The 22,665-nt window shown below is 53.4% G+C and overlaps 1 protein-coding gene across 1 annotated transcript in view; it reads right to left on the bottom strand.

Annotated features, from left to right (window-relative positions):
- Positions 1 to 22,665, bottom strand: part of HTRA1 (HtrA serine peptidase 1) — a 48,454-nt gene that overhangs the window by 1,263 nt on the left and 24,526 nt on the right. The window contains exons 3-8 of the mRNA XM_077126301.1: positions 22,311 to 22,515; positions 6,385 to 6,579; positions 5,346 to 5,378; positions 3,497 to 3,611; positions 2,196 to 2,253; positions 673 to 768 (exon numbers count right to left, since the gene is read on the bottom strand). Coding sequence (XP_076982416.1) covers positions 673 to 768; positions 2,196 to 2,253; positions 3,497 to 3,611; positions 5,346 to 5,378; positions 6,385 to 6,579; positions 22,311 to 22,515 — 702 coding nt within the window. The remainder of the gene's footprint in view (positions 1 to 672; positions 769 to 2,195; positions 2,254 to 3,496; positions 3,612 to 5,345; positions 5,379 to 6,384; positions 6,580 to 22,310; positions 22,516 to 22,665) is intronic.

Raw genomic sequence — 22,665 nt, 5'->3', positions numbered from 1 at the left:
CAAGCAGATATGCGTGGCTGAGTCCCACAAAACCTTACTGACGGACTCGGAAATCTGAATTTCACACAACTTTTACATGTCACAAAATATTCTTCTTTTATTTGTTTTTCCAACCATTTAAAAATGTAAAAAACCACTCGTAGCTGGCAGGTCGTACAGAAGCAGGCTGCAGACCTGGTCGGTCGGGGCCCCAGGGCAGAGCTTGTTGGCCTGTGAGCTAGCACCACCCCCTGGATGGCAGGCCAGTCCAGACCACAAGCATGGGTCACTGCCGAGCAGCTTCCTCCCGCGGCTTTGATGTGACTGGGTTATGTTGACAGGTGTGGCCAGAGATGTGCAAAGGCTTCAGGAGGAGATGCACACTAAAGCCAGTAGCCAAACCTGGGGCAGGACGCCGGCCAAGGTCCCAGGGACCCTGCTCCCTAAACCCGTTCTCCCAGGCCAGGCCAGGCCCAGAGACTCGCAGTGCATCCAGGACTCTCTTTCCACCCACTGACCCCTAGCAAGGTGAGGATCTTGTGGATGAGTCGGAGCTGAACCAGGTCACAGGCATGACCAGCAGGAATTGACCAGGGACACAATACAATCACCCAAGCTGATGTGGAACTAACACCGCCCCCACCCCAAACACCCACAAGCATATAAGGAAAAGGGAAAACAATTCTGACTCACGCTTCCGCTGGGGTGTCAGGAATCACTTCGATGATATAAGCTCCTGAAAGCACATCTGGGAAGTCTCGGTGGCGATCCTTCAGCTCCTTGGCTTTGCTGCTCGGGACAGACGGCACCTGTGTGACCCCTAAATGCCAACGGGCCTCCCCAGCGCATCCCCACTTAGCCCTCACTGGCCTCCCTCATCCTTAGTTCTGCTGAGAAATTCCTCCCTTAAAACTGCCTGTCTACTGAAATCACAGATTTCCTGGGAACCAGCAAGGGAAGTGCTTTGCCACGATGATCATGATTACAAATCTTAATTAACTAGTTAAGGGGAGCTTCCACTTGGGGAGTCAGTCCAGTGGGAGCCGACCTGATTTGGAGCCCCAGCTCTGCCACTTGCTGTCTCTGAGACCTTGGGCCACAGTTTGAGCTGTCCCAGCTGCAGTTCCCCTCCTGCAGAACGGGGACAATCACAGTCCTCGACATGATGGGTGGTCGAGGCGGTTAACAGGATGGCCGAGGTAGGGTGCCTGGTACATCACAAGTGTCTGATGAACGGTGGCTAAGGGCCATCGCTGCTGGTCAGTCCCACCACTAGCTGCCCCCAGCCGTCACACATTAAACCTCTCGGTTCTCACCATGCACTAAAATGCCTGCACTTATCCTCACCCCAAGAAAGGAAACTGCACCACACAGAGCTCAAGTTGTTCTCAAGGTCACCAGCCAGGAAGCAGCAGAGCTGGGACGAGAACACAAGTGCCCCAATCTCTCATAGTTCCAAACACAAAATAACCAAGACAGATTTCAGCCTCAGCAAAGCATTCCATCTTCCCTGGAGTGCTGTGAACACACCGCCACTCCTACACAGATGCTTCTAAAATACACAGACCTGCACCTTACGCATGTGAGCTACTCTTCACTTACTTTACCTACCAACAGTTTCGGCCATGCCAGCAGTCGCTGAACCCCACTACAGGAGAACTCACTCCTCCTGGGGTTACACCAGATTTTTTCTATGAGGTTGAAACACCAGTATTTTACGACCCTGCCAACCACATGCTGCAACTTCCACCAACTCGGGGAAAACAACTGAATCCGTCATTCACTTCCCTGGCATTCCTGGAGCCGCAGCCCACAAACTGCAGAGCTAATAAAAGGCGGGGGTGCTCGGGGCTGGGGGAGGGTGCTCAGAGCACTCCTGGAATGTGGGTTTCAGCCAAACGAATGGCGAAAGGAAAGCATTTGGGAGAGTGAACCTACACCCTCTGCTGTTCAGACCTGCCTTCAGAGAGCAGGGCAGCATCTTCGGGAGGGAGGGATCTGCTGCAAAGACATGAAAACTGGCTCAAATACAAAAACAAAAACAAAAACATAAAACAAGCCCGGACTAGTGGCGCATCCTCTCTTTCCCAATATTGCTGAGAAGCAATTTACCAGAAGCTGAGCTGTCTGAAGGCAGCCTAGGGGTGCCAGCGGGAGGCTGCAGTTGGTTTACATTTGAAAGCAGACAGACAGAGGCCCGCACTCAGTTTACCCACCTGGGCGTCAGCGACATCATGCGGATGCCGATGTACTTCTTCTTGGTAATGGCTTTACCTGGAGTGACCACAAAGGTAAGGCAGAAAGTCAGCCTTGTCGGCTGCCAAGCCGGGGACCCAGAGAGCTGTGGATCCAACCCCACCCCCAAGTTCACGGTCAGGTTTATGGGAGGGAGGCGCCGAGGTCAAGGTTCAAATCCTGGTTCTGACTCTGACCCACTCTGGGACCTTGGGGAGCTCCCACCATTTCGGCTCATGGCCAGAAATCCAGGAGCCCTCCTGCTCTTCTTTGCCTCTTCCATGCACACCTGACCCATCCTCCTGCTGGTTCCATTCCCCCCCCCGCCCCCACCCACGTAGTGGGAATGTGACCCTTTGGCTCCACCTCCACAGCCACTGCCCTGGCCTGAGCCTCAGCCTCTTTCCCCTGGGTGACAGCGAGAGTGGAAACTGGCACCCTAATTCTACCTGCCCCGCATTCTCCCCACCCAGCAGCAGGGGCGACCTCGGTGACAAACCTACCTGCTCGGCTGCGGTTAAAACGCAACCCAAGCCCCACACCAGCCTGTCCACGCCCACCCACCAAGCTGGCGCCATCGCTGCCCTCCAGCCGCGTGGGCACCAGGCAGGTCCGGCGCACGAGGCTTAGGCCCGCTTTGGGGGCTCTGAGTCTGCCGTGCCTCTGTCTGGCATGTTCCCCGCCGCGCTCCTGCTGGCCAGCTCCTTCTCCAGGTCTCAGCTGAGACACTTTCCCCAGGCAAACTCACTCCACTAACTGTCCCTTCCGTCTTCCCTGGCCCATACCCTGCTTCATTTTCTTGGGGGTACCTGCACTGTCTAATTAACTAATGTGCTTGCTCATTTACTATCTGTCCCACCCTCTCACCCCCAGCAGGACACAAAGGTCACACACACGGGGGCCCCGGTGTCCCGTCCACTCCAGACCCCCAGCCGGACTAAGGCCTCCTTAACACCTGTGCAACGAAAGATCCTCCTGAGTCTCAGTTTCCACATCAGTGAAAGGGGGTGAAGAGCTCCCGCCTGCCAGGGTGACGGCATTAAATGACAGGAAGGAAGAGTGAAGTGAAACAAGGTCTAGAAGCCCCCAAGCCCCAGACCTGGCATGTGCCAGCCTGAGCCACAGGAAGCGTCCGTGACCACGGCCGAGGGCGGTGGGACACCTCGAGCTGAGTCCCAGGGCTCCACCGCGTGCCCCCCACCTCTTTTTCCGAGGGAAAGGCCGGCTGCCCTGGGCCTGTCGTGCTCCCCTCCCGAGCCCACAGGGGCAGCTGCGGCTCTACCTTTGGCCTGTCTGTCGTGGGACTCTGTTAGGAACTTCTTAATCTTATCAGATGGGATCGCAAAGGAGATTCCAGCCGTGACCTTCAGCGTGTTGATCCCGATGACTTCCCCGTCCTGAAAGGCAGAGTGGAAAGGGCTTACTGAACCCACAAGGTCCCCTGGAAGAGCCTCACCAAGACAGGACGAAGACATGGAGTGGGAGACCATCTGCGGCACCTCGGGGTAGAGTCAGGGCTGGGGGAGGCGGCGGGGGGCAGTGGGGAGAGGGGCAGGGACCCGGCCAGCCCACTCACGTCCCCTGGGAAGGCGTTGCCCGAATCTCCATGAGGCCCCAAACGTGACCCTGCAGGGGGCTCGCCACCCCTTCCCGCACCTCCCGTTTTCCGTGATCTGGACATCTCCGCACAGGGGGCAGGGCCTGGGGGTGGCGCAGGGCTGCAGGGAGCAACGGGACTGGCTGTCCTCTCTGCCTGTCACAGACCCGCCTTAAATCGTGGAGGAAGCCAGTGGACAGGACAGCTTTCCTTCCAGAAGAATTCACAGTTCAGGGAGCACCCCGCTGGAGGGAAGCACCCCCCTGAGCGAAACGCTCCCCTCAAGCCATTCAGCCATTAGCCTGAATACCGTTGTCAGACTGTTTGTTCAACTCAGAAGGGAAAGCTGCCGAGTGGTTATAAATCACAGGGATCCCCCCGAGTGCCGAGATTTTGGGCCCTGACCACAGGTCCAGCCAAGAGGCCAGCCTGAGCCGTGCTGAAGATGGCCTCGGCGTCAGCGTCTGTGACTGACAGGGTCGAGTTGGCTGACCCCTCAGCGGCCCCTGAGCTTGGACAGGCCGTGAGTCTAAGGGTCCACATTTTATGCTTAAGTATGTGAGTACAGACTCAAGTGACATCTCTGGGAGCAGAGCAACCCCTCTGCATTCCAGCCGAGTCTCGGAGTGGGGGAAGTGCTGGGCAAGAGTCAGTCCAGTTCTGTCACTTCCCGTGAAGGACATGCCTTTCCCGTGACAGGCCAGCACTGCCGGCACCCCCAGTGCTCCTGGATTGCGCCTGAAGTTACTCATAACTTCAAAACACAAGTGTGCCCACGGGCATAAGACTCTTAACCCTGAATGCTGACCTACCTTACAATTTCCAGAAAAAATGAGAAAGGCAGTTAGCAAGGGCACCTCCACAGACCTCACTTTCAAAGATTAAGTAACATGCTACTATGGTTAGGCTCACGTGTCAACATGGGCAGGGAATGGTGCCCACTTGTCTGGTCAGGCAGGCACTGGCATGTTACTGTGAGGACATTTCATGGACTTAAATCATCAGTAAGTTGGTTGTGTTTCTGGCTGATTACATCTACAATCAACTGAGAAAAATGACTTCAGCAATAAGAGACTTTTCATCCAAATAGTTGAAGGCTTTAAAAGGAGAAGTGATGACGTCAACCATCAGAAAAGATGAACTTAAGAGAAGCTCACAGAAAAAGCCCCAGAGAAGTTAAGAGAAAAAAAGCCACAGATGGAGAAGCCAGAAACTGAAGCAACAAAAGCCAGGAGGGAAGGACCAGCAGATGTCACCATGTGCCTTGCTAAGTGACAGAGGAGCCCAAGCTCACTGGTAATGGCCCTTCAGAGAAGCTGTTGTCCTATTGACGCCTTAACTGGAACATTTTCATGGCTTACAACAGTAAATCTGCATGTTAACAACTCCCCATTGTTAAAAGCCAACCCATTTCTGGTATATTGCATTCCAGCAGCTTTAGCTGGCAAGCTCATGTTGGAAAAGAAAAAGAAAAAGACAGCACATGCATGGATTAAAAACAAACTCAACATAACCCAGTATTGGCGGGCCTTACCAGGTTCACCAGTGGGCCTCCTGAGTTTCCATACTGAAATTAAAAAGAAATTCAAAAGTCATGTGTCTATATCGTCACATGGTCCAACTGACCTCCCCGCCTGGCAGCTTTCTGAACACTGTGCCTGGTGCATGGGGCATGATCCTTTCCTGAAATTTGTTCCTGTCAACCTACTATTTTGCTGGAGAAAGAACCTTAATGATTAGCAGTACGGCTTGGATGTGGACTTGCTAACACACCCATCACAGCTCCTTGCTCTCGCTGACAGGGTGTAGGGAATAAGGCCGGCTGCCCACTTGCTTCTAGTATCGCAGAATTCCCCATCTGCACGGCCCCAGCCTGCAGCTGCTGGGCTGGAGCCCACGCGGTTTGCCCCATTTCCATTACTTCATGCAGAAACCGTGCAGATCGCAGGAAAGTCTGGGAATGAAACCAATCAGAGGAAGCAAGGGCACACTGATTCCTATTTATTGGACAGATGTGGGATGGGAGGGTCATTGCTCTCAGAAATGTCTATCCTAAAGGGAGACGGCTTAAGTGGGGAAGTAGAATTGTAAAAAGATTGCATTCATGAAACTGAACCCCTGGGGGACGGACAGCTGGGGCCCAGGGCTCAGCCTGTGCTCTCAGGGCGAGTGGGCACCTGGGGGAACGGAAAGCCAGCAGGAGGGGACAGAGCTCATGGCCACTCGGGGCTGCTGAGATCCTCCTGCCAGAAAGCTGCAAAGAATGGTTCTCGAAATGGCCACAAAGGTTCTTAGGTGTGCCCTGAGGGGGCTGAGGGTCAGAGGGAAGGCTGACCGCATGCAGAGAGGGAAGTAGGAGCTCTTCCATGCAGCAAATCTTAAATCCCCTCTAAAGGAGTCCCTGGTGGTTGCCAAAAGGGTGACGATCAACACAGCCTCATCTGCTTTAGGGGTTCAGAGGGGATCCCTGACAGCATTATGAAGATCCTGCTCTGGTTCCGAAGCCTGGCCCTGCCCTGGGGGCCCCACCCCCCACCCCATGGCAGGCCTGGAGCGGGCAGGCGGGGGCTCACGTTGATGATGGCGTCGGTCTGGATGTAGTCCATGTCCGAGTTCCGGAGCCCGAGCTCTTTGCCCCCTCGCTGGGTGGTGCTGACGATGCCGGTGGTGACTGTGTTTTGGAGGGAGAAGGGGCTTCCGATGGCAACCACAAACTCCCCGGGCCGCAGTTCTGAGGAGCGGCCAAGCAGCAGGACAGGCAGCTTTCCCTGGGGACGACGCAGAATGGATCAGTGCAGGGACGTCGTGGGCAACCACGCAGGTCATATCCCTTTCCCCCTCCCCGCCACCAGCCGCCTCCGAGACAGGTGGGACCAGCCCTTCCTGGAGGGAGGCCGCCCTTCCCTCCCCACCCCCCACCGCCCCACATCATAGGCTCTCGCGCAGCAAAGGGCACTGAAGCTGTGCCCAGGGAATCATCTCTTCCCTCCTGGGAGCCCTTGGCAGACATTTGCAGTGAACTTTGGGCCCAGGAGACAAAATGGATGAAGCAGGATTTTGGCACGCCTGCCTGGGGCGGCCTTGGGCACGAAGCCCTACGGAAGGCTCGTGAGGCTGCCCTTGAGGGTGGCAGGGCAAGGGTGCTGGCCTCGGACGCACAGAGGAAGCTGTGCCTCCTCCTCATACTTCAACACCCAGAAGTACTGGGGGAGCTCTCCAGGGGGCAAGGGCAGGGTCACAGCGACTCAGTTCGGTGCAGGGATTAAGGGGATGGGAGCAAGGCATCCGGGTCCCCAAGACACAGAGACCCAACAGGTGGGCCATCTCTCCTTCCCTGAAAGGGCCTCCATCATCCACCTCTGCTTCCTGGCCTACACCAAGAAGCCCTGATTCTCTCCAATGCCCTGCAAAGACCGGGCAGAGCCAGGAGCCCAAAATGACTCTTCCAAATAAAATACAACAAAATAAAGCCAGCTCCAGAATAGCCAGGCCTGAAGAGAGCAGGGCTGGCAACCTCAGGGCCTCCCTCTTTCCACAAGGGGAGGCTTCAGCCCTCCTCCCTCCCCTCTCTCCCTTCCCCCCTCCCTCTGCCCTCCTCCCACCCCCTCCTCCTTCCGCTCTCCCCCCCTCCTCCCTCCCTCTCCCAGTGCCAAGCAGACCTCCCCAGCTCCTTCGGTCTTTGTTCACTGAATCAGAACAAGCAGCTGCTCTGAATAACAAGGACCAGACCCAAAATGTGAAGACACCCACTCAGCCCTCCTGCAAAACTGCAGCCAAGAGTCCTCAGTGTCCCCCTCACAAAAGAAAGGTGAGGGGGGCCCGGCAGGAGGAGCTTGGGGTCCGTGGTTATTTTAGCATCTCCTTTCTCAGCCTGAGCAGAAATCAGCCTGATGAGGTGGAGTGGACACTCTGCCTATTTGGCAGATGAGGAAAACTGAGGTTCCAAGAGACTGGCTGGTGGGAAACAGCAAGGATTTAAACTCGGGACTGCTGAGCCCAAGCCCCAACTCTCTTGTCCACTACACTGTGCCACGTCCCAAATACCCTCTCCAAAACGAAGATGCTGGGTAAGAAAACTCATGAAGGAAGAAAGGAACCTTGGAGAACAGACCCAAGAACTGAGACTGACTTAGCTCACAGACACTGAGAGGCCAGAAGAGCACCCCCTGCTAAGGTTGAACACCTAGGACCAGGCTGCTTGGCCTAGAATCCTGGCCTGAGATCAGAGCCATTCTGGGCCTCAGTCTCCTCATCTGTAAAATGGGAATGAAGTCATCCAACTATCTCATTGGTTTGTGACACAAATCCAATGGCTTCTTATAGGAAAAGCTCTTTGAATAGTCCCTGCCTCAGGTGAGCATCACACCAGAGTTGGTTATCTCCCAGATTCTATGTCACTCAGCCCCCAACCTGGAGAGCACTGGGTGGCGCAGTGTGCCCAGCAGCGACCTATCCCCTTGGGTCGCTTGAGGCTGGTGCACCTGGAGGTGCTCAGGCCAGCAGCATTCCCAGCATGGCCCCAGGCTCCCCGAGATCCTCAGGTCCCAGGGCACCAGCAAGCCCCATGCTGGACAGGTTTACCCTGGGCCTGCACTGGTGGCCTGTGCCAGGGGTGACTTCACCCCCAATCAGAGCGTGGCGAGAGTGGCACCTGGGTCCCTCTCTGGAAGAAGCCCACTGAAGGAACTGTTCTTTCAGGGACTGGAAAGCCAAGCCTTTGAAGTCTGCAGGGCTGGGCTGAGGCAGTGGTGGGCAGAGGGACAGTCCCTGGGCCTAGGTCAGCGTGGCCACGCAAGTAGACAGGGTCGCTTTTCGCCAACTTCACAGCAGGAGATCAAGATCAACCACGGGACGCACAGGTAGTTCTGTGATAGAATTCTCACCTGCCATCTGGGAGGTCCTAGATTCAATTCCTGGCCCATGCACTCCAAAAGCAAAAAATTCAACAAATGGTGCTGCAATAATGGGATATTCACATGAAAAAGAATGAAATGTGACTCCCATTGCACAGCATACAAAAAAAAAAAAATCAAGCACAGACAGGTGACCCACGTCCGGAAGTTCCGTGACGGGGCTCACGGAAACGCGACTCTCCCTCCAGCTCTTCTTTCCTGAGGTCGGCGCTCAGGCCCAGAAGGGGAGGGGGCCGGAGCCCTGCGGACCCAGGGGAGGTCTCCCCACAACGGGAGGCGAACACAGAGGGCCTGCATGCTGCTCATCTGTGCTGGCGGTGGAGTGGGGGTGGGGGCCCCTCCCAGGGGAAGCTGCCGCTGCAGAAGACGAGCCCTCAGAGCCCGTGGGCACGCCTGGCGGAGCGAGTGGGGCCGCCCACATGACATGACCACGGCTGGGACCAGCTAGAGCCCAGCAACGTGAGCCCCGAGGTCTCCCCAAGAACCAGTCCTCACTTGAACACAAGAGGAAGAGATGTGGACACACAGTGGCCATTTAGTCGAGCCTGCACCACAGGTGGAGGCCATGATAGGAGCATCTCTTTTTAGTTTTTATTCACTCGAACACTCCCTAGCTCATGAAGGAGAATCCTAGGACAGAACTTAGCAAGCAGACACACACGGACAGGGGCGCTTCTTACAATGTCCCTCGAATTTTTCTGAAAGGTAGGAGCCTTTTACCTCCCAGATGGTAATACCTTTCCATGCCAACCTTCTGAGATGGGGGATCTCCTCCCCCCAATTTACCAAAGTGGAAACTGAGGCTCAGAGGTGGAGTGACTTCTCACGACTAACACACAATGCGGCTGAACGAGAGAACAGGCTTCCAGCTAAGACTAGTTCCTGGTACATGCTAGCCTGGAATTCTAATTATAGGCAGAAAATCTTTGCAGGAGAGTGACAGGGTGCCTGGATGTCAGCTTGGCCTGACTTATGGCTCTCCATATGGACAAACTGCTTTTGGAGGCCATTTGGCCCCTGCTCCCCCGCCTTTTGCACGCATGTCAGTGTGTGACACGCATGCCGCACGTCAGCCTCGTGCTGGATGGGGGGCTCCTTTGGCAGCCTCGCCCCCCACCCCGGGGCTGTCTGCTCCGGGCAGCTGCACCTCTCCTGGCCAAGTTCCCACAGGGTAACTGAGCAGTCGATTCCAACGCTGTCTAGACACACGCTCGGCGGGGGCCGGGAGCGATGAGAGGCAGATACGGGCTGGAAGCCGAGAGCCGCGCTCCAGCCTTGACCTGCAGCGGCTGGGAAACACTCGGGGTCTGCTCATTCCCAGCGTAATGGCCCCGCTGGGCCGTCGGCCTGCTGGCTCCCTCGCTCCCACATCAAAGCTGTCTCCAGGCTCCCGCGCAGGAGACTCTCGGTCTGACTCTCTCTTTGAACCAGCCCCAGTCACGGGGCCATGTCGCAGGGCCGGGCTCGCCGCAGCCCCACTCCCAACAGCCACTTCACCCCTCTCCTGCTCTCATGGGAGCCCCCCAGCAGGCCCGAGGGGCCACGGGGCGAACATCCATCCTCCAGCTGACGATGAGAGAACCGGGCTGTGGGGGGCGGGGAATGAGGACGAGCAAAGGCGCGTGTGGTCCAGCTGCTCGCGATCAGGTCCAGGGTCCTGATCAGACCCCTGCGGGGAGTGAGAATGCAAGCTGGGGGTGAGCATGGCACAGCGGGGTGGGGAGGGCCCCTGTGGGGCAAAAGCCAACGCTCCAAGGCTCCAGGCACAGAGCTGAGGAGGGGCTCTCAGGTCCCACCAGCACAGACCGCAGCCCAGGCTCAGCCCAAGTGCTTCTCAGAGGAGGAGAAGCCCAGAGTGAGGCCATCCCGCCCCAGGTCTCACCATCCCACTCACGCTAGACAAGGAGTTGTCTTGGGGATGAGAAGAAAAGAGGGGGCGCCAAGGATGAAAACGCACACCCCCTGACTCACAGTCTACAAGTGGCTCGCTTGTGCAAAGTGGCGTCCTCACAGCAGGGCTGACGAGAGAGCCACTGTAAGAACACAAGAATTCCCCAGACACCTGGGCCATCAGCCACCAGCCACCCAGGGAAGATGGAGAAACAGCCTGGGGGAGGGTGTCAGGACTGCTGGGTGTAGACTCCAGGCTTCTGGGCAATTACTAAGTACTAGCTGTAGGCAGGGTACTAACTGCGTAGTAGATACGATGCTACAACTGGGAAGGGTGCGGTCCATAGCCTGATTAAAGAAGGGTCATTTAGACTACAACAAAAACAGGCCTAGCAAGACGGACTGCAAGGGGCAGTGTGCAGCCCTGCCCTCACGAATCCCTCTACATGAAAGAGAACCTCCCCAACAAGTGTCCAGAGCTTCTCCTCTGTGCCTGGCACACGGGTCATGAACAAAATCCACCCTTGCCCTCAAGGCTGACTGTGCAATGACACATCCAAGCCATGGAGCACAACAGTAAGAAGAGACAAAGTCCTTCTCCCACTCTGGGATCGGTCCCTACCCAGCCTCTCCCATCGGGGCTAAAATACAGATCAACACTCAAATGATTTGAGAGTTTTTTAGCTGCAAATAACAGAAAACCCAACTCAACATGGAGCAAACATGCACAGTCCCAGGGGCAGGCTGGTGCCAGGGCCAGTTACTTCAAAGCTCAAGCGCAACATCAAGGACGAGGCTCCTTCCTTCCTTCTGTCCAACTGACCTCGGCCTGTTCCTGCAGTTGTAGGATGGCCACCGCCATTCCAGTGCCCACTGGAGGTAAAAGGACCTTCTCTCCCTATGTGTCTTTTCAGAAGAGCATAGAAATTGGTGAGGTGCCTCAGCCCACCTCTCATGGGCCTTCAGACAGAATTCAGCTTAAGGTGACCCCCAAACCATCCTTCCACAAAGAAATGTGGCCCCCAGGCCTCAGACCCCTTGGAACAGGATTTGCTTGGGTCAGGAGTGGGGTGGGGGCAGGGTCAGACCTAAAACAAAACAGGGCTCTGCCGGCAGGAAGGAGGGACTGTGTGGCTGTTGGGTGGCAACTGCCAGCATCTTCCACACATGGAGGAAATGGGCCATTTCAAAATGATCACCCTAATTGACACACCTAACAGTGTTTAGAGAGCACTCTAAGAAACGCATACTTCTTCACCTAGGGATTTTTTTGGGGGGTAGGGATGGGGCGAGGGGAATTGTCTGCTGGAAGGGAAAGCCATGGGCAGAGAATCTCCTTGGTGGTCAGAGCAGGGGACCCTAGTCCCCACAGAGCCTGGACAGGCCACCCTCATCTGCCCACCCTACATCCACCCAGCTCGGCCATTCGGGTGACTCAGGGGACAGAGGGCCCAGGCAGTGTTCCCGTGTCACCGACGAGGGGCGGAGGACCCCACAGCAAGGCGGTGGCTGTGCCAGTACAGCTCTGCTTCCTCCCCAGCCCGGCGCTCTTCTCATACCCCCGCCTGCCCTGCTGGTGGCAGAGGGAGAGCTCCGCCCAGGCCCCCGGGTGCTCCGCAGCAGTCGCAGACGCAAAGACACAGTCCAGGCTGGGGCCAGGCAGGTCTGGGATCCAGAAGAGCATCAGCGCATCCTCGGGGGAAAGGCGGCGGCTGCCCTCGGAAGGACGAGGTCTCACCCTCGGGAGGACCCAGGCTGTGTCGTGGGGCAGGCTCCTGAGGGACAGTGAGTCACGACTGCAGAATGCCCACAGGGAAGGTAAGCGAGGCTGGGGAAACACCCCCCAGGCTGCAGCCTGCCTTGGTCTTTCTCTCCACCCGAAACTGAGGGTGGTGCAGAAACAAAGACTGAAATAAAATGAGCCCCAAACACACACACACACACACACACACACACACACACACACATACACACACACACCCTTCGGGATCCACATGGGCAGGAAGTACCCCAAGCCAGGGTCCTGTATGAGCTTCCGCTGGGACCCTGGGCCAGGTGATCAACTTCTCTGGGCCTCAGTTTACCGCTTCTAAAATAGGAGAGTTGAGCCTGATGATTTCCAAAACCATATCATTCTGACTGACTGATTAAAAAAAAATCCATTTGCAGATGATGGCTAAGTTCGGAAGATTCAACCAGGCAGCAGGGTCTTCAATCAATCTCTTTTCATACAACCCCCCACTTGGAGTCAGATGATCCCTGCAAACTCCTACAGCCGCCAGGGGAGGGGGAGCCCCTGGAACTCTCCAGCTGCCGACTCAGCCAGTCATCCTCCAGAGAGGACCGCAAAAAGCTATGAGCCATCAATATTTCAGCTTCTGCTCAGTTTGGGTTTTGCTTAACAGCCCTCGGGCTCTCATTTCATTGCAACCTTATTCCCAAAGCTTACAGGGAGAAGAGCAATAAAAGGAGCAAATAAAACCAGAACTAAAAGGAAAGCTGGAAACTTTTTTTTTAACCTAATGAGGCAAGTCAATTACCTCTTTCTCCCCCTTGCAAAGCATAAAGCACTCCCAAGTTACAAAAATATTTTTGTTGCTGAATCTGCAGAAGACACCACATCCGCCAGCTGCCCAGCATGCTCGCCTTCAAGGAGCTGAGTTTCCAGGCTGCTCCTGTGTCGGCTCAAGTGTGCTTCAAAGGCTAATGTTGCAGCCACTGGCGGCAACTCAACTGAGTGATTCAATGTGCCTTCTGGAAACATGGTTATGCTGGCCTTTCATTTTCTTTTAAAAAATACAGAGACAGCACTACAGAACTTGCATGGCTCCTTGGGAAAGATAAATCAGGCCACAGAAGATCAACAGGGAGGTGTTAGCATTGAAAGACTTGCTTGAGAGATGAGAGTCTAGGCAAGGCCCCTGGCCAGGGGCTCTCAGCAGGAAGAGGAAGGGGTAAGCACCCGAGGCAGGTGAGGAGCAGTGGACGGCAAGAGGCCAATCAACTGAACCTGTAGGAGCCCAAGTATTCTTGGAGCTGGGCAACAAAATCAGTGCTAACATGAATGCAGAGTTCCTTGTTCACAAAGCAGAGAAAAGTGCCTGGTCAAGGTACTAACATGCATTTTTCCCTTTTTCTGCACTCTCTCGACCTGCCACTGCTTTTTATCTGCGATTTAAGGCTGTGCTTCTTTGAGCGTGAGGACAGCCCCATGCAAGTCCACATTGGAGCCTCCCGGCCAGGTGCCACAGCCTACCGGCTGCCAGACAGATACACTGCGCCCTGGCTGGGGTGGGCACCTCCCCTTCTCAAGGCCCACTGTCCACCCACAGAGGATACTGCAACCTCCTAGCCAGGACACACTAGGCACTTGGATGGGGATGGAGAGGCTTGGCCATGCGGAGTCGCCAGCTGAACAACCTGAGGCAGGACAGTGGCCCCCAAGTGCTGCTCCAAAGGTACGTGGGACACACGTTCAATGCCAGTCCTTCCTCTTCCAGCATCCCCACCAGGGAAGGTGGGTGGCAGTGGGCACAAAGCAAGATCAGGGAAGGGGAGGCCAGGCAGGCCCAAGGGGTGCCAGAGATGCCAGGGGATGGGGAGCAGGAGGCCTAAGAACCTGCCCTTGGGTGATGTGGAGGAGGTGGGGTGACTGGGAGGGGTGGCTGGGGTGAGAGGGACTCAGGTGGGAGAGTGGGGGCAATGGAGAGGGAGAAGGAGAGAGAGTGAAGGATCATTGTGCAAAATGAAAAAAGACAGGCAAAGAGAAATTAGTTAACAACTTTACTCTTCACTGTTTATGAACAACGTCATAATATTTAATCTCCTTTAAGCTATGTCAAGAAATGTTTGCCATTTCAAATTTCCCCCTAGTCTTATTGTTTAAACTACAAAATGCCAACAGTTTTTAATGAGTGCCCTACGGCCATGGATTGTATATATTCCATGGCATCCAGGAGGAAAAACCTTGTCTTCATCAAGTCTACGTCTTGTCTTCTCCGTACATCAGCCTTTTTGTCCCCCACCCCTTTTTATTCAGCTTGGTATTCAGCTTGGCCAATGTGCTGACAGTGTCTAGTTATGGTAGATGCTCAATAAATATTTTTACAGTCAATGAATGAATAAGTGAATGAAGGAAAGAATCAACAACCCAGACCATACAAGATCATCAGGATCTTAACACTGGATAATAATTTGCAAAGCATCTTGGTAATCATTAAGACTCTTTCATAAGAATATTACAGAGAAATATACAGAAAAACAACTTGCTGCTTAATCTGGCAAGGCCACTTTCATCATCAACAAAGAAGCACAATCTGCCCAAGAGAACCAGAGAAAAAGCAAATGAAATTGACCTCTCTGTGGCCCTTCCCTTTGGTCACACAGCATTTCACCTTGCTTCTTCCTTTCTCCCGAGCCTTTCTATCCCCCGGCACATTCAGTGTCATCCATCCAACACTGGGCTGGGACACTTTTTCTGGGGACCAGACAGTCGACATTTTCAGTTTCATAGGTCAAAGAGTCTCCATCCCAACCCCTCAGCTCTGCTGTTGCAGGGTGACAGCAGCCATGGACTCTGCAAATGAAAAGGCATGGCTGTGTTCCAATAAAACTGTATCTACAAAAATGGATGGGGGCCGGATTGGGCTGATTTGGCCCACAGGCTGTAGTTGCCCACCCCGGGCTCCAACACACTGCCACACACTCACTAAACTGCCAGACAGAGGCAGTTTCTGTCCCTCTCCCGGCGAGGGGGACAAGAGGCATTCCTGATGGGGCACCTAAAATTTCAGTCCCAACCATCTGCGAACTGCCTTGTCAGGATTATAAATAATGGTCTTAATCCAGTTCCCCGAAGAGAGAGTGCCGATGGGAGTAAAGGCATGCCCATATTAAGAGAAAAACATGACTAAAGAATTTCCTTAATAATCAACTGAGTTCTTGAAATGGGGCCAGAGAACACAGAAGGGCTCCAGTTTTGATACTGAGACAATTTCACATCTCAAAAGGAACCGCATGTGGGCGCAAAGAAGCCACGTCACCATTAACCTCTAGACAGAGGCTTATGCAGAGGAGCAGACGCTGCTTCCACTTGGCGTCTGGATTTACATTGCCTGATGAAATATTGATTCCCACCCCTGAACGATGGTAAAAATCAATGCTGTGATGGAAGCCTCATTACAGTGCCAGGGTCTGTGGCATCTTTAGCAAACGCAGCAGCCGCCCTCTAAGTGCAGGGAGAAAAGGAGACCAGTGCAGAGGGAGTAGGAATCAGAACCCACAACGGAAAGACACAGAAACAAAAAAAACAGAGAGCGACCTGGGCAGTGCGTGCTCCAGGGTCCCGGGGTCTGTGGCAGCTGCAGGGGACAGGAAGACATCCGAGTGCCAGCCTGTGCTCTCTGGACGAGCCTGTGCGACTCAGCGCCTTCCAAGACCAGGCGGCCTGAGGGGACCTCTCCTCTCGTCCGCCCCTGCCTCACCATCGTCCCCTGGGTGCCGTCTGGACCCCCCTCACGCAGCTAAGTCAGGGCAGAGTCAGAGCCCTGGGTCAGCTTCTCACAGCCAGGCCTGAAGATGGCCAGGGCCACCCAGCAGCTCCTGGGACTTCTAGGTGGCAGCCCCCATCCCCTGGTCCCCGTGAGTGGCATTGTGGAGATGGGTGGCCTGGGCCCTTCGGCCCCCTCGGCAAGCTCAGCAGGGAAAGGACCCTCTGAGGACACAGCAGCCCCACAGCCCAGACGTCTCGCTCCTCAGCCGCCTCAAGCCGGTGGCAACTGGCCCAAAGGTGGTGGGCGTTGGGGGCAGGAAAGGAGCCACCTCACAAGCCTCAACCCAGCCATTTCCAAATGTTTACCTGGGCATGGGTGTCAAGGAAGGACGCCTGCAGGAGGGCTGGCTGCCCGGCCAGCATCTCAAGTGACCACAGACCTACTGCAGCCCCTGGCAAGGCTTCGTCTCCATCCAATCTCCAGGCAGTTCGTGGAATGAGAGGCGTGCAGGCTGGGGGCTTTGGTGAGGGGGAGTCCTGTCACCAGCCTCTGCACAGCCAGGGCAAGTGGCCTCTCAGCCCCCTCAGCCGACAACGGAGAGCAGCCCAGCTGCGGAGATGCCTCCCGCTGTACCCACCACGCTGAGACCCCGCTGCCCCGACGGAGCGAGCCTGAAACTCAGCCCTCAGCAGGGCTGTGTCACCTGCCGAGTCCCTGACAAGCGAACTGGACAGTGTGGCCCGTCCACCCGAGCAAGCGGGGGTGAGGTTACATCAATAAGCACATAAGACAATTATAAGGTAGGACAGAGTGGCAAAGAGCAGGGGGAGGGGATACGGTCGGGGGAGTGGGGACCCCGTCAGGCTGGCCCTCCAGACCCTGGTAAGAAGCTCAGATTTCTCAGTACAAACCCTGGGAAATATGTAAGGGGTTTCACACAGGATGGAACACGATCCGGAAGATGCTATCATCTCTGTCTCGTTTCCTATCAGCACAGCTGGAAAAACAGTGGTAAGGAACCTAACTTTTCCCCACACCTTCGCCCATACATCTTGAGCACTGTAGGTCTACACTCTGGCCTGAGGGAACCGACTAGCTCTCTTTCACAGTTTTTTCTTCTTCTTTTTTTTTTTCTTGAGCAGCTCAGGAAAAAAATTTTAAACTCTGCATAGACACAACGCAGCCCTCGGATGAAAGTTTAAAATGTTCTGCAAACATGGCCAGAGGCTCATATTAAACACATTTGGAAACAGTTTGCATCTGAGGCTGAACTGGTTTGCCCTCAGAGCTGCTTTCTATTAAAATGTTGACATGTGCCCTGTCCCTCCTTCCTGCCCTGGGATTCCCTCTCCAGGCGAATGCCGGCCCCAGTCAGGGGTCCCAGAGAAAGGGGACTTTCAAATCCTGGGGCAGAGGCACACAAAGGGACGCCCGGCTCGGGCAGAGGGGCTGGATCCGCAGGCAGACGCCTCTCTCTTCCAGCCTGCTGGGGGGCAGTGGAGCAGACTGGAAGGGGCAGCCTGGTGAGCTTTCTCCCAAAAGCTCTCCGAGGTCCAAAATGCAGCAGGGACTGTGAGCACACATGAGCCTGCACAGCAGTGAGAAGCAGAAGAGGGGTCTCTGGTCACAAGCCCAGAAACTAACTTGAAGCCAAGGGGAGACGTGAGGCCCAAGAACAAAAGGAAAAGCAGAAGGATCGGGCTCAGAAGGGACAGGAACCCAGAGCTGGGCTCTCAGCAGCCTGGGCTCCACCAGCTTCACCCACACTAGTCTTCGGGCTGGATCCCTCCCATTCTGTCCAGTGGAGGAGACGTAGGTCCCCAAAGTCAGTGTTGGCTGGTGCTCTCCAAAGGTGGATAAGCAATGACAACAAATGTCCATGAAAATCCCCACTTAATTGGGAGTGTCAAGGATGCCACGTACCGGAAGGACAATGTCAAGCGATGAGTAACGGAGAACTCTCCAGATGAAATCATGATGCTGCGGAGAGGAACTAGGCTCAGATCATGAGCCAGCGACTTAGTCATTGAGCCTATCTACGTGGCGGGGTCATGCCAGCTTCTTCAGGTGAACAGTCCTGAGTGCTGGGCACGCTGGGACGCAGCCACACTGCAGGATACCATTTAGGATCCTCATTCCTCAAGCCCAATTGCTGTTGGCCTATGCCATCCTTTCTGAGTTTCCTGATCCATTTCTCCTTCTCCTTACTGCCGCCACCCCCTCCCTCCCTTTTCTGGTTCCTGAGATGACACGTGCAGGGCAAGGTCATGCCCCATCCACTGGCTACCAAAGGTTTATCACACCAGGTGTTAGGGTGCATGAGTACTTGTATGTCCCCGGTGGGAGCTCACTCCAAACTGAGTGAGCCTCGTCACATGCCAGCCTCCCTCCCACTCCCCCAAATAATCCATCATCACAGCAAAGGAATAAAAGGAAAAGTGCTGCAAGAGAATTTTTTACTCTCCCTGCTTCCAATTCCTATCAGCAGGGGGAAAAAAAAGGAGTTGGGTCAGTGGGAAGCAGTCCTTTGTGTGGGTGCCTGCAATTTAACATCCTTTCATTTCTGATTCCATTTTGAAAAGCCACAATATTTCAACTCAAAATTTTCAAGCATCTTTTTTTTTTTCAGGCTAGAGAAACAAACATCAAATAGCGTGCTGCTGGTGGGCGAACTAGACCCTCACAGGCAGCAAGGGGCAGGTTAGAAACATTCTGCAAAGCTCATCTATTTAAATCGTTCACATCCTGCCTGAGCATGCCAGAGATGACACCAGGACACAGTCTCTGCCTTGGCTGCAAATCTGAAAAGAATATCCCCTGGCTAGAAGCTGTTGCCTGCTATGCTCCTACTCATTTCAAACACAATTTTATTTTTTATTTTTTTTTTACTGGGGACATCTCCCCGAGTGTCCAGGCCAGCACCCTGCTGCAGAGAGTACATGGCCCCCAACTGCTGGCAGCCCCCCAAGGGCTCAGTGGAGCTGCAAAGCCCCACATGTGGCCACCGGATGTGCTATTCTGGCCAGCCTCTTTCCGGTGAGACTACCACACCACATCCTGGATACTTTTCCAGCAGCCTGATCCTAAACAGGGATGCACAAGGCTTCCTGCAGGCTATTTAAAGTCAAGCTGCCCCATCACACCAAAAGGACGGGCCCCCTCCCTCCAGCCATGGCCGTGGGATGGGCGCTGGAGAACCGTGCCTGGCTCGGGAGGCTGGAGGAGTTTAGGGTGGCTCACGGCCATGGCTCAGGGACTCTGCTCTGCTCTCACCACTCCGTCTCCAGCACACACATCACCAATGGGGCCTGGCGATACAACCTCCTGATGCCTATGCCAAGCCCCTGTTAACTTCCCTGGAAGCCAGAAATGGAGCTAACCCGGTGTGACGCTGCTCCATCTTGATTTGAGCCAACTCGTTTCTTAGAAAAGCACCGAGCCGGAGAGCAATCTGCCTCACCTCGCCTCACGGTCCTCAAACACGCTAGATAAAAACATCGATGAAACCAAAACATCCACTCCAAAGGACAAGAATGTTCACAACAGCTTTATTCATAAAAGCCAAGAACTGCAAACAACCCACTAGCCATCAACAGACAAACATAAAAGTTCTGGAAGACTCAGACAGCAAGGTGCTACTCAGCTGTAAAAAGCAACAGATCGCCGATACGTTAAAAAACTGAATGAATGTCACATTTTGCTGAGACAGTTTTTGAAAGAAGCTGAACCTGAAAACAGACATACTTTATAAGATTCCATTTCCATTAGATTCTAAAACAGACAAAAACACAGTGATAGAGGTTAAAATAGCAGTTGCCTTTGGAGGGAACCTTCTGGATTCTATAAACGTTGTACAATTTGAAATAGGTGAAAGTTACATACGTGTACATGGCTACAAAAAATCCATCGAGCTATATACACTGAAAGTTAGTGTGAACATTCCTGTGTGTAAATTAAACTTTACCCAAAAAAGTGGGAGAAAAAAAGGAAAAGAAAACGTTTTAAAAGAAATGCTTGAGAGCAAGTGAACCGCAACAGAGCAAATGGGAAGAAGAGGGTGGGCTGACTCTGCTAGAAGCCATCCCATCTCCTCCCCACCGCTCCCTCCAGATCTCACACCACAGGAATTTAATACCCTCCATGACTGAGGTCTCAGAAGTTCTAGAAGCATCTTTCAACTGTGGGGTATTTTTACTATGTGTCCTGATATCTACCATGATTAAAAAAAAGTTGTCTTCTAAAATGCCTGCAATGGTCCCAGTTGGAGCCTGGCATTTCCTTCCAAGAGGAAAGATGCATTTAAAGGGATGAAGTTGCCATTGTACAAAAGCAATCTCATTTCGTTATGACAATAATGCTTTTAGAGAGCATGAGCCACACCTGAAAGATGAGAAAACGCAAGGTTTGGAAGGCAAATGTTATTCCCTGCTCAAAGGCTTAGCATGACAGAAAGAAAAGTCAATAAAGGATCCAGAATAAATATTCTGGATATTTATAAATAAAGTTTCCCACAGATAACAAACTTTAATGGTCTAATATAAAGGACAGAGGCCATCCAGGTCTTACTGTCTTAGATGGGGGACGAGTCCTGGGTTAGCCTGCTTCCCCACTCCTAGCTGTGGGGCCTCAGGCCGGTTGCTGGAGCTCTCTGAGCCCCTGTTTATTGCTCTGCAGAATGGGAGTAATTCAACCGCTGTGGTACAGATTGGGTGACAGAGAAGCCTGCGGAACCTGGACCAGAGTTGGAGTTTACACAATCAACGTTATCATGATTCTGTGGTGACTTATAACCACATTTTGAAAGATGGGCTGTTGCTGGAAATTCCACAGTAATCTGACAGAAATAACATGGCTCTGCAACTTCACTAAAGACCTGTTACCCATACTGGGATAGAGCCTGTGTCCATACCAGGCTCCCAGAAGGTATAGATGAAGGGTCAGCAGTGGGAAGGGAGGGGGAAAGGAGAGGCTGGGGGTGGGATGTGTCTGAAGGGCTGGCTGGGAAGGGGCCTGGGCTGGGGCAACAGCCTTGGTGCTGTAGGAAAAAAAACAGAATCCAGAATCCTACTGTCCAAACAGGCCTTGCAGATCTGCTGCTGGAAGGAAGGATTTCCAACATGTCACCGTTAATGGCAGAGATGTAAGGGGCCATGCCAACCTGGCTCACCTGGCTTCACAGCCGACATCCAGGTGAAGCCATGCAAGCCGAGCCAGAGCAGAAGCCTAGGTCCCAGACGACCCTGATTCCTTATTCCACGTGAAGTCCGGAAACTTACATGGGCAGGAAGAAAGCAGAGAGTGCACCCTCCACATGCCACACAGCCAACCAAACCTCTCTGATCAAGGCACCACCCAAGGGGACTTTTGGATGATCCAATAAGAGCTGGATTTAATTTCAGATGAAAAGATGTTGCTAAGCAAATCAACAGAACAGAAAATGATCTCCAGGGGAATAAATAGAAAGCACAGCATTTTCAAATAGAGCTTCCGAAAGCGAGTTCACTATGACTCAGTTTGGCTTAGGTAAATAAATAGTTCTATTCTCAGACAATTTGGGGAAATACTGCATATTCTACACCCTCTTTGTGGGGGAATCACATGCACATTAGCACATGAAAGGCTCTCAGAAGTTTGGTAAGAAAGAAATTCACTAGCGAGGCAAGTATTTCAAGGTTCCCAAAACTTTTTTGAATCCAGAACATTGTCTGAAAAACTTACTTAGTGGCCCTTCAAAATCCCCAATTTGGGAGACCTTGTTTGTTTTCAAGAAGTTGTTCACAAATTAATGATGGCTTAATCTAAAACCTGGTAAATTTTCTACCTACCATGACAGCATGACATATATTTGAAGGATGAATAATAAATCCATAACAACAGTTGCCTCCAGAAGCAGGAATGGAAGGGAAGCTCAATTTTCATGGCTCACCCATTAGTTTCTGTACAAATGTATTATCTTCTTTAATAAACACTTGAGGTGCTATTTTAAAATTTCTCTGATCTAATGATCTGCTTATTCAAGAAAGTTCCCTGAGCTCCTTCCCCAACACCAATCCCAGGCCGCACTGCAGCTCCTAAATGTCTCCTTAAATGCAGACATGTCCAGGTCAGACCCTCTGTTGGAGAGATCTTGTGCCTTTGAACATCTCCAGTTTGAACATAGCCAGTTGGGCGGCCACACTTACCCAGCAGTGGGAAGAAGCCTACCTGGTGATCGATTTTAATGAGGGCAATGTCCGCCTTCTCATCCACGTCCTTGATCTTGGCCTCGTAGGTGGCACCACTCTTCAGCTCTACTTTGACCCGGTGCTTGTTGGTCACCACGTGCGCATTCGTCACGATCAGTCCATCTTCAGACACAATAAACCCAGACCCGCTGGCCACGGGTACCTCCCTCTTAGAAAAGGGGAGCCTAGAAACCAAAGGGAATCACAGGTGAGCCGGAAACACCTTCAAAGGAACTCACCAACAGCTCAAGGAATCCGTTGATTGCTTGAGATTGGGTTTATTGAACACGAACAGCTAAGCTTCATGCCAGTGTCTACATGCACTGAAAAATTAC

The sequence above is a fragment of the Tamandua tetradactyla genome, chromosome 13 (genome assembly GCF_023851605.1).
Source record: "Tamandua tetradactyla isolate mTamTet1 chromosome 13, mTamTet1.pri, whole genome shotgun sequence".
Lineage (NCBI taxonomy): Eukaryota > Metazoa > Chordata > Mammalia > Pilosa > Myrmecophagidae > Tamandua > Tamandua tetradactyla.
This window is presented reverse-complemented; position numbering and strand designations above follow the sequence as displayed.